This window comes from Candoia aspera, chromosome 6 (genome assembly GCF_035149785.1).
Source record: "Candoia aspera isolate rCanAsp1 chromosome 6, rCanAsp1.hap2, whole genome shotgun sequence".
NCBI lineage: Eukaryota > Metazoa > Chordata > Lepidosauria > Squamata > Boidae > Candoia > Candoia aspera.
The window spans coordinates 43,952,706-43,964,837 of NC_086158.1; the positions used below are offsets into that span (position 1 = coordinate 43,952,706).

Here is a 12,132-nt window from a genome sequence, read left to right on the forward strand (position 1 = left end):
TCTCCAACACTTCATCTACCTTTCCCCAGACATTTCCACCTATGGCTCTTCAACTGTGCATTTTTCTATTCATATTTGTTGAGAAAGTATTTGGGTTTTTTAAATCTTTTTTTCCTTTAAAATTATGCAAAATAGGAATGTCATCTAAACCCCACATTCCCAAATGAGGGAAGGCAAACCTTTTGGCTCTTCATCCCTGCTGAGGCCATCAGAGAGCAAAGACCTTTTTAAAAAATGTAATTAAATGTGATATCTGATGGAGTTTTTAAAGGTTAATAAAAGAACTCCAAGCAGCTAACAGCAATCTTGCAGAGTAGAAGCATGAACCAAAAAGAGAACTTGCACATTAAGCTTAATTACATTCAGAGATAAATTCAGTCTTCACACTGTAATTAGATGAAATAAAAATAGAGATAGCTTACTTTTATTCAGTAGATCTGGATACAGGTAGGTTCATAGTAGAAAGCACTTAATCATTACTGGTTCTTTGTAGACATTTTTTAATGGAAATAGAAATGTCTGCATGCAAGCGAGATGAAAGGATGAGAGCTGCATTCTGCAGCACCTCCTGCTTGCAGATGTGCCAAAAGGGTAATGGAGATTGTTAATCCCCAAGCCCAAGAAGGAGGAGGAAGTGGAAATCAGGTGACCCATGTGACATCCCACAAGCACAACAGAGATGCGTTTGCTAGAGAGACCCCCTTATGTTTATGAGACAATGCTGAGTTGACCCCTGATAATTCGAACAATATCTGTCCAGAAAAAATTGCCAGCCTCTGAGATAATGAACTTGAAACATTACAAAATGCCCGCTTACTTATTTTCTATAACAGGGATGAGATTTACTGCCAGATCTGCAAGCAACTCACTGAAAATAACAATAAAACTAGTTATCACAGAGGTTGGATCCTGCTGTCACTCTGCCTTGGTTCTTTCTGCCCTTCAGACAAGTTTGTGAAGGTACTGATTCTGCAGTTGTTGCTTCTAGTGAAAGCTGCCTCAATCAGTTAGTAACTGAGGAGCATGCTTGGAAGAAAGCTTTAGCTTAGGGGTTGGAAAACTTCTTCAGTGTAGGAACCAGAGGCCATACTGTTGCCAACATTTCTGGGGTACTTGTTGCACCACTTGCACCAAGGCAGCTGGTGAAAATGGCTGCCTGAGGAGGCAGCAAGTACCTCTCCCCCCCTTGTGCAGGCTGGGTAAATATATTTCTTTTTAGGACCATGGGCTGGATGATTTCAGGTGATGGGCCACATCTGGCCCATGGGTCATAGGTTGCCAAGCCCTGCTTTAGCCCATAGTTGCCTAATGCAAACTTCAGTGGCAGCTATTCCCTATTATTTCTGGTGTCCCCATTCTTATATCTTGACCTTCTTCCTCTTCACTCCCAATTCCTGACTGCTTCCATCTAGACCTAGTGCTATCCTAAAAAAGCCTTACTGGCAACATTTGGACTTCGATACCATTGCGGAGCTTTTTTCTGTTTTACAACTGAAGGTTGACATTTGCAGTTTTCAGAGGCAAGCCAAATATTTTCATATTTGCAACCTAAAAAATTATTTCACTTTCCACTTTGTCAATCCCATGTTAAAAAATATTCAAAGAATATCATGATCTCGGAGACATGATGTTCAAAGTACAAAAAGGAATGTGGAACTGACTGTAAACATATCCATATATTCTACCTACCTGGTATAGAAGTTCCTAACATTCTTATCAGGACATATACTTTCAAATAACTTATTCTATTTCATACTAGTATCTGCTAAATTTCATCCGGGATGGACCGTTATTGTATGCACCATATTGTTCTGAAAGGTTGAGGCGAACGTATATGAATGGAACACGGTCTGAACCACCTAGCTGGCTGGAGCTGCAGGTAACTATTTCCCATATTACATTTTATCCCCTCTTTCCCTTTTTTCCCCCTTATTTTTGCTTATAATAAAAAACTATGTCATGATAGGACAGAGGGTAGGTAGCCCCCTAATGATCTAATGTAATCTTTTCCAGTCTGGTGTCCTCCAGCCGTGTTGTTTTATAGTTGTCATCATTCCCACCAGAACAGGCAATTCTTCTGAATCCTTTTTCTGATGTCTTGAGTTTGCTTTCATGCCTGAAGTCACCTATAGAGAAGGTTCTACATCAGCTCTCTTCACTCACTTCTTAAGAGGAATCCATCTGATACCTTTTAGCCAGTGTTCTTGGGAATTCCATGTTCTCCCTTTCTTTGCTGCACTAGCCATTCAAAGTAGGCAAGCAAAAATCTGTATTTTTTTTTTCAGAACCTTCTTTAAATTGCACTAATGCAAGTTTATTTCCTGTGAAAGAAAATAACAAATGTTAATTACAGAATTACTCTTTCTGGTTTTTCTTTCAAAATTTGAAATAATATTTTGCTATAGAAGGGGCAAATAGATGAAAAGCTAGTAATTATCTCCTTCAAAAGAAATATAAAATGGCAGGGGAGGAAGATCAGCTATTCAAGAGAGAAAATATCTTACTGATCTCTTAAGAGAACAGGAAAGATTAAAGAGGTAGGACTATCAAACAGAAAAAGATTAATGGTGGAAAGGACTTTAGTGGATGTAACTTTAACTTTGTGAGTAAACATCATAGGAGGAACTTGATGAGAAAGAACATCTCTGGATAATACAATTTCCACTTAATTTTAGAACAGAATACTTTTTAGCATAAAAGCACTAAAAGGCATGAAAAAAGTTGGATGTTAATCTCTTCTAGTCTAACAGTTTCTTGAAGTCTTACCTAACCAGATGTAGATCATACTAGTATCTACTAAATTTCTATATACACTGTATTGTAAAAGTTGAGATTCAATCTTCTGTTTCCTATAACTGTAATTTGGAACATGTGGAGAAAAGTCCTCTGTTTCTTAGTACTTCTTTAACTTTTGTTTTTCAGGCAACCAAGAGTAAGAAGCCAATCACACTCAGTGTAATCATGATGAACGGCAACAGTACCAAAGTGCTTGCAGATTCAGCCTCCACTGCAAAGGAGATCTGCCAGCTGGTAGCTGATAAAATTAAGCTGAAGGACACATTTGGCTTCTCCCTCTACATTGCTTTGTATGACAAGGTGAAATGAATGTTATGCATCATACCCCTCTAAATGCCCTGAAAAGACACATGTTTTTATAATTTCTGTTTCTAATCTGTTGCTTTTCTATCCCAGGGTGAGAAAGTTACTTCATAAAGGGCTCTGCTAGGTGTTTTTGGCTTTTATTTTGCTGCCAGTCCAAAGCTCTACATGTAAAAATGCAATTCCCATCTCTTCCCAGATTTCGTTAGCTGCTTACCATCTTCTCATGTAATTAGCAACAAACAGGTGTTGTATAGCTGAAGGCAACAATCAGAATTGGTATTTTGCTTTTTAAATTGGTGCAGCCAGAGGATTTTTCCCATATATGCTTGTATTTAACCTGTTCATCTGAACATCATTATGTGAGAACAAATTAGCCCACATGATCTAATGGGCTATATATTTTTCTCATATCTGTCATGCTGACCATTTATTTTATGTTCATTTTAGTCAGTCTACATAAGTAGTTCATTCTTTGCACACTTAATCTGAATGGACAACAATTTTCCAGTTAGCCCAATATTTTTATATAAAGTCCCCTTTGGATGTTCATGTTGTGAATGTTTCTTGGAATTATTTGTTTAATATATGGCCATAGACCAAAAGAGTAAGAAATCAATGAAATTATATAGTAATAGGAGAGAAGATAGATAGATGATAGGTAGATAGGTAGATAGGTAGATAGGTAGATAGATAGATAGATAGATAGATAGATAGATAGATAGATAGATAGATAGATAGATAGATAGATAGATGGATGTTAGCAGTGTTTGGTGTAGAGCAAAAGCCAATATGATATGGGTTATAAAACTTGGCAGAAAATAAAAAAGAGGTTGTAGAGGTGTGTCTGTACACAGATTGGCAGGAAGGCTCTGGCACAAGACAGTCAACAAATATAAATGTAAGTGGACAGAAAAGCAAAAAACTGGATTTAGCTGGTTGTAGAGTAAACCCACTGGTGCCTAAAGACCACAGCTATGGCTAAGAATTCTGTGACCTTCTTAGATATTTCAGTACATTGATCTTACAGGAACTAATCTATAATCACTTATTGTGATAGGTGGGAAAGCTTACTAATATGTAGTTCTATGAGATCAAGGCACCAATTCCAATATAGGGGGCATTCTAGTAAGGTGCCACATTACTAGAACCTTGCAAAAGTGATTCTGATAAGGAATGCTGTGATATCTACTTGTAGTAGCCATTGAGGATGGGCATCAAATCATGCCATTGTAAATGTCCTTATGTGGGGTGTGAAGGATGTGATAAAATTATCTAGGTATGAGAAAAGGAACAATTTCTTTTTTTCTATCTTTTTGGATATCTTGGTCCAAGATTCTCTGCTTGACCTCTTCCAAGCCTTTATCTAGCCCCCAGAGCATACATCTAGGGGGGATAGGCCACAATAAGACAAATGCAGATCTATTTGCTTTTTCAAGGGAAAGGTGTAACTATCCAAAAGTATAATCTATTCCAAGGACTCACCCTAGAATGTTCCTTTTTACCAGAATTTAAGTCAGCAAAGTCTCAAGCAAATGCAATCAAGTTTCAGTTGAGAATCTTGGAATTAAAGAAATGGAGTTATGTAATAAACGTTGGTGTAGTTTACAAAGAGACATGTGCCAGCAAATTTATTTATATTCTTACAATAATTTTTGTCACTTCTGAATATATATAATTATTTATTAGATTGTTTTTTTAACCTGCTGCAATCCGACAGCCTCTTGGTGGCATTTCTTTTCCTTCTTTACCCAGACACACATAGGAATATTAATATAATCTAACTTTCCAGTCCATGTCAACTCAGAGACTGTTTTGTTTGTTTCACCCTGCCCTACAAATAATGTGGAAGAACATATAATGAGACCATCTCTTCCTCTTGCATCCTATTTACACATGGCTATACACTATGTTGTTAATTCTCCTTCATAATTTTTGGGTAATTTTTATTTTATTTACTTATTTATTTTCTATCCTGCCTTTATAATTTTTATAAATAACTCAAGGTGACAAACATACCTAATACTCCTTCCTCCTCCTATTTTCCCCACAACAACCACCCTGTGAAGTGAGTTGGGCTGAGAGAGAGTAACTGGTCCAAAGTCACCCAGCCGGCTTTCATGCCTAAGGTGGGACTAGAACTCTCAGTCTCCTGGGTTCTAGCCCGTTGCCTTACTGTATTAGATTTTTCGTGGCTATTTGTACTTTTTTAACTGAGCAGACTATTTGTCCTTAACATGGAGCTTAGGTCTGGTCACTAGGGAGTGGACGGGATCATATCATGGATGCCATTTCCCAGTGCGAACAACAGGAAGGAGAGAAGGGTGGCCATGTACAGTATACTCCTTGGCGTCTCTACTTCAGAAAAGAGATCTTCACTCCCTGGCATAACTGTAAAGAAGATCCCATCAGCACTGAACTCATCTATCATCAAATAATACGTGGCATCCGGTTTGGAGAATATTGCTGTGAAAAGGTAGATTTTTGTACTCTGGTTATGAGGCCAAAGCCACCTGAAGAAGAAGTGACTTTTTAAGGGCACTTCTCTACCAGGAATTATTTAGCATTCTAAATCCATTGCTCTACATTCATTTTAGCTTATTTCTTCTGGAAATAGATTAAAATCTCATTTGTTTGGTCTAGCTAATGAGGCACTAGGGAATGATAGAAGTTGGATTAGGAATTCTTCCAGAAAATTGACTAATCTGGTTAATTGTTATAGGAGGAGGACTTGGTGGAAGTAGGAGCCAAATATTGTTATATGAAGTTTGGAGAGTCCATCCAAAGTGAGTTGGTTCAAAATATTCTCCAGGAATATATCCCAGCAAAGCTACTAAGATCCAAATCCCAAGAGAAGTGGGTGAGCCTCATCACGTATGCTCATGCTAAGGTATGAACATCCAAATTATATAGGATTTGACATTAATATTAGCTTCTATTTCAGTTAACTCTTGTTATAATATACCTTTCTCCAGTAGTTTCTTCCAGCACAGCAAATCAAGGATATGGCAGAGAAAAAAAAGGTTTTCAATGTTTTTGTTCTGTGGCTGATTAAACAGAACTGATTGGGATAGGGATTTGTTTGAGAATAAAATACTCAGAACCTTTTATAACAATTGATGGATTTCTGCAATCTCAAATGGTGTCAGGACTTCAGCAGTGTGACAAAATGCAAAACCTACTTTTCCTCCCATTTTACTTAGCATTCCTCCCCCACCCCACAACACACACATATTTCTTTCATTCCATTCGGCAACAGGTTTTCTTTCCCTCTGTTCTCCTTCCTATTTGTAACTTTTCTCTTCTTAAATAACCAGTAGTGTACCAAGCATGAGCTCCACCGATGAGATCTTGTCCACTGCCCTGAGAATTTCCTCCTGCTGCTGCATGTGCAACATGATAGATAGCCCACTTTTGTGTGGCTCTATACATGGGAGCGTGTGACCCTCACTCCCATATTTGTTATTGTTCTGCTGTCAGTTTTGCTGAATCCCAATATTTATATACTTACCTTTTTCATAACTGATGGGTTGATTCCTCTTCATTTTCTAAATGTAGAGTTGCATTACAGATGTGTGTGCAGGTAAATTCAGTTTACTGTTTGTGTTAGGAGGGCAGTATTTGGTCCAATTGACTTTTTAAGGGAATAGTTTACAAGAATCTGTCAAATATCTTATGTTCATACCTCATGGTAATCTTTTTTTCCCACTAATTAAGGAACTTTAATGAACATTTCTAGAGAACTTTTTAAAATGTAAATTACCCTGCTTTCATTATTTGACACAAAGATCTCATTGCACACTTTTTAAATGCAAACTTTTTTTTTAAGCGTAACTACTGCTGTTTGTATCAATCGTTCAGTGGCATTTGTATTTATTTTTTCATGTATCTTTAATTAGGGAAAGACTTCATTCGCTAAAATCTGTGCTGCTGTGAAGTCAAGTATGAGTGGAATGCTTAAATTCACTTCCAATATAATCTGTGATAAAGTATCTTTTTTATCTTTAACTTGCTGATGTAAATAATAGATGATGTGAAGATTGTCTGAACCCTTTGAGGGTACTTCAGGGCCTTCATTCAAGGACTGCATTCAGGAAACATACACACTGAAGTGCAATATATTGTTTATATGTTGTAGGCGCCTTACACACAGGACCAGATTTCCCCACAATGTGTAAAGGAGCAGCTGGTAGACTTTGCCCATGATCAGTGGCCTCTGCTCTTTTCTAGATTCTTTGAAGTTACTAAATTTTCAGGTAATGTCAACATACTTTGTGTGGGAGACGGTATAGTGGGAGGTAGAATAAGGCTGCTACTCTATCTTTATATTGCATTTGCAGGGCCCAGTCTGCCAAAGAAACATTTCATTGTGGCAATTAATTGGAAAGGTGTATGTTTCCTAGATGACTCTGAAAGAAGACTTCTAGACTTGTCTTTTCCAGAAATTACTGGCATCCATACCAACAGGTACTGTCATTGGACATGCTGGACTGAAAAGAGGTCTTTGTCAACATTTACAGGAGGACAAGTGATGCTCAGCTGCTATCATACCATTGCCTGTATTTGATTTGTCTGTTATTGTGTCATAACAACTGAATAAAGAGGAATTTTTGTGTTCCTAGACTTGCAGCTTTCTCTGCCTAAGGAATAGTCCTAGGGAGTTCTGTTTACTCTGAAAGTATTAACTCTTATCTTTTTCTATAGTACTCCTATCTCTTAAAATATTGTGTCTTCCAGGTTGGGAATCTAATGTAATATAATTCATCTCTGTAATGAGACATGAAAGAGTTGAATTAACTCAAGTAATTCTATTTCAGCTTCTAGGAGCCTTGCAAATATTTCAATTATACAACCATATGATTTGTACACAACATTTTACACAGGATCTGGACCTCCATTTAAAACCTTCCTGAGTTTCCATTTATAACCCTGCTGTGTTTCCTTACCATTTTTTTTCTGTACAAAATATTGATAAAGAAGGAAAACCTATGCAGTGCTATTTCTATGGTGGCACTAGCAGTTGTCCATTTGGAACACTCCTATATTTGCAAGTGTTCTTAGATCAGTTTTAATCCTTGCTTATGTTAGATATTGAAGGAGGCCAGAGTTTTGTTTTCTAGCCATTCTACAAACTATTTTCTTTCGAAATACTTTGTGAACACAGGGCAGTCAAGACATTTGGGCAAAGCTGCACCCTTACCACACTGCGTGCAGAAGAGTTTGTCTTGACATCTGTCAACAGTGTTGCAATTGCAGAATTAATAGTCATGTTCCTGGAAGGATTGAAAAAGAGATCAGTGTATGCAGTGGCAATACAAGACAATAAGCAGCAAGGTAACTTAGTTTTATTTTATATGCTTTGTTGCTGTTTAGCAGAAAAAAATCTTTATCATGCAGAGGAAAAAGTTCAACTTCATGCTGTGCTGTAAGATATACTGTAGCAATTAACAATATTTAATTTTCAAAAAATATATTTATTGACAATTTTTAAAAAACAATAATAAAAAACAATACAAACTAAGCTTAGAAAGGAAAAAGAGAAAGAAAGAAAGAAAGAGCAAGAGAAAAGAAAAGAAGAGAAAAAATAAGAAAAAAATAAAAGAAATATTTAAAGAAGTGACTTTCGATCTTCATCACAAGTACAAGCAACTTAGTGATTCTTCGCCCCATATAAGGTTACATGTAAATATATCTTCTTCCCATAACCCATCCCTTATCTATACACAAATCCATAAATCATTAAATTTCAGTCCTGGTGTCAGCAAAAAGTCCCATAAGGGTTCCCAGAAATTTATAGAAACAAATTTATAGTTTAACCTTGGTAAAAAAAACAAAAAAACTATTTTGTACTCCTTTCTTTTGATTCTAGCTATCTTGATCTTTAATTCATTGAGATGTTGTTGTAGGATTTGATCTCTCTTCAATTTTTCTTTTTCCCATTTCAAAATCATCTTCGAGGCTTTAGCAAACCTCTTTTGTAAATCCAGTATGTAGTCATTATCCAGGTCATTCTCTTGGCTTGTCATTTGTATTTCCACTTTAACTGTCATCTCTGTCTTATAATCCGTATTTTTTTCATTTTATGGTATTTCAACAATTTCTTTATATTCTAATATTTCTGCATCAGATGAGGTTTGCTTCAGCTCTTTAATCCTGTAGATGTTCCAAGATATTCTCTTTTACATCTGTCATGACATCTATCATTTCTTCTTTAACATCTTTTGGACATAGTCTATCCATCATTGCTGATACTCTAGCTGCTAGTTTCTGTCCCCATTCTTCAGATATCTCCTGGAGTATTTCTAATGTCACACCATTTACTGTCATTTTGTTTCAATGCTGACCAGAGATAAAAGGCAAGCCTGTCTCATTTTTTTTTTCTTTTTCCTTTTATGCCTAGAATCTTTAATCCCCTCTAGTGTCTCATTTCTGAAATCATAAAGTCTCGAATATCTGTTATGACTTAAGGTAGACTAAACAATTTAGATCCCAAGAAGGCACTGTTTATTTATATAATTACTTCCAAACTCTTATAGCAAAAGTCCTAATAATCCAAATTCATCTGGTCCCTTAATTCATTTATAACTTTCTTGGATTAAAGTCTTATTTAGCGCTATGCCATTTATTTCAAATTCTTTCATTAAACTTCACGAAGGCCTCTTTTAAAGAGTCTACTTTGTTTTTGATGGTAGTTAGCAGCTCGAAGATGGAAAGCACAGTTTGTGCTGTCAGCAGGCTTTGTCTGGTTAGAAAGTCAGTTATATTTTCGTTCTTTAAGTTTATCAAGTTTGTGTTCTCACTCCCATCCTGCAAAAGCTGTGCAGCTGCTGAACAGATAGCAGCAGTCTGTTCAAGTGGGGAGGGTGCGTCCTCTTCCATAGAAGATGAGAGATCTATGAGTTGTTGGTTTTAGATCTCTGCTTGTAAATCCCACTGTAGTGCATCATGTCCATCGGGGAGATTGGAGGGGATTAGATTACTTACAGGAGATGGCTGCCTGCTTGTTAGGTAGCTGTTGACTTTCAGCTGTTTCATGGGCTTGGGAGTAGCTTGTGTTGCAGAATGTATGCAGTGTCTCTTCTTTTTTTCCCCCCATGATGATTAATGATGTCCAAGAGTTTTCCTCTACTCTTTCTGTATGTTGCGGGTTCCAATAAAGCAGCACCAGGCTGTCACATTGGAGGGGTAAATGTAAAAGATAATAAAAAGTAAACTTTGGAGGAATTCTTTACAGCAGTTGATGCCTCATCGCCATCTTGGCTCCTCTTCAAATTCTTTAAATTCTTAAGTCTGTATTTAGTCATTTTTCTTTTATTCTGGCACTCACCAGGTGGCTTTGCAAACTTGTCGTTTTGAAGTTCTCTAATAGCCTTAAGATAATTAAATAGATAATTTCTGGAAGTGATTAGAAAATGAGGTTAGCAAACCCAGCATCCTTTAAAAGGTTCCACCGCAGTTCAGGAGTGTGATGACTTCTCTTCATCTCCCAGCACTCAAAACTGTGGGAAACCACTATCCTGTGGTCTCCTCGTGAGAAGCAGGTATTCAAAGCAAAAGTGGGCAATCTCCCATCCTCTCTTTATCTGGTGAGGTTCCGTGGGGCCAGTCTACTCGCTGGTCCTTCAGTTGTGGCTGTGATGTTGTTTCCACCTGTTTGGAGGCATGCCAGCTCACCCTTCTCACAGGAAGTCCACCCACAATTAACAATATTTAAGATCTCTTGAAGATTGGTATGGTGAAGTAATATGTGCCATAAATGAATCCATTCTCATGCCATTCTCCACTGGCCCAAGTAATATAGGGTAGGCATAGTGATGTGATGCAAAAAGAGCTACAGATGTATCAGGTCCTTATCCTAATCTATCTTTTGAAAGAATTTGTTTATATATAGTTTTTACATTCCTTTTTCTGGAGAAACAAGGTTGGCTAGAAAAGGTTGGGTTTGGGCTCTTTCCCCCAGTTCCTGTCAATTGATATTGTTCCCCTACCCAAGTTCTACTTTAGGCTCTTTTCAGTGTCTTTCTTGTGAATTCGTGAGTACTTACTTGTTATCTTTATGTAATTTGGCTTTTCCTGGTGGTGTACGCTATAAGTTGCAGAGAAAAATGTCATCAGGCTGGTTTTTCCCAGTAATACTTGTAAAAAAGCCTCATTCAGTCTTCTCCTTCATAGCAGACTTTTTGTGGAAATGAAAAAGATGGAAAAAGTGGTAGAAACTGGGGAGAATGAGTTCCTGCCAAAGGGAAAATGGACCACTCAAAGCTGTGTGGAGTTTCATGAAGTTAGATGAAAATACTAGCTTTGTTTTGATTTCGTACATTGCAGCTAAGCCAGCAATTAAGCAATTTGCAAACATAATTTTTTTTTGTGGGGTAGAGATGGGTGGTGGCTAAATTTAATAATAAAGGAATTTAGTTCATGGACACAACTGATGTTGTGAGATCAAACAGTCCAGGTCTGATTCTGAACTAGCACAGTGATACTGTGTGAAAGTGTGCTTAGATTCATTAATTTGAGAATATAAAGGAGATTCCCCCAAGATGATAGGTAGAAAAAATATGTACAAAAGAAACTAGAAAGAAATTATATTAAGTCACATGAATTAAGTCATGAGCACATAGCAAGGTTTGATACATATTTTCCTCATGCAGTTTTTGGGGCAGGGGGCATTATAAGCACTGCATGACATAGCCTGAAATATCTGCACTTACACAAAATGGTATTTTGTCATTCTCAGAAAGAGGACTCATGTTTCAATCTGAAACATCATCCCATAAACTTTATTTCTGATGTATAATAGCTGAAATAATATGCTTCAGTTTTTGTTTCCTAGACGACTCTACAATTTTGGCCTTCAAGAAGGGGGACTTGTTGATTTTAACCCAGGACAAAAAAAGATTAGGAGAAAATCAAGGCTGGATCCCTGCTCAAAATGAGCGAACCAATAGTTCTGGGCTTGTGTCACAAGAGACCATCTATGTCATTCCTACGGTTACAAAGCCTTCCAGTCAAATATTGGTAAGAATCAAATCA

At 37.1% G+C, this 12,132-nt stretch overlaps 1 protein-coding gene across 2 annotated transcripts in view; it reads left to right on the forward strand.

The window, feature by feature from the left end:
* The window catches only part of MYO7B (myosin VIIB), an 85,288-nt gene that overhangs the window by 42,302 nt on the left and 30,854 nt on the right, over window positions 1-12,132 (forward strand). For both annotated transcript variants that reach the window (XM_063306921.1, XM_063306920.1), the window contains 9 exons: window positions 834-960; window positions 1,760-1,879; window positions 2,923-3,096; window positions 5,348-5,575; window positions 5,822-5,989; window positions 7,238-7,355; window positions 7,440-7,566; window positions 8,264-8,433; window positions 11,933-12,117. In XM_063306921.1, the coding sequence (XP_063162991.1) occupies window positions 834-960; window positions 1,760-1,879; window positions 2,923-3,096; window positions 5,348-5,575; window positions 5,822-5,989; window positions 7,238-7,355; window positions 7,440-7,566; window positions 8,264-8,433; window positions 11,933-12,117 (1,417 nt within the window). The remainder of the gene's footprint in view (window positions 1-833; window positions 961-1,759; window positions 1,880-2,922; window positions 3,097-5,347; window positions 5,576-5,821; window positions 5,990-7,237; window positions 7,356-7,439; window positions 7,567-8,263; window positions 8,434-11,932; window positions 12,118-12,132) is intronic.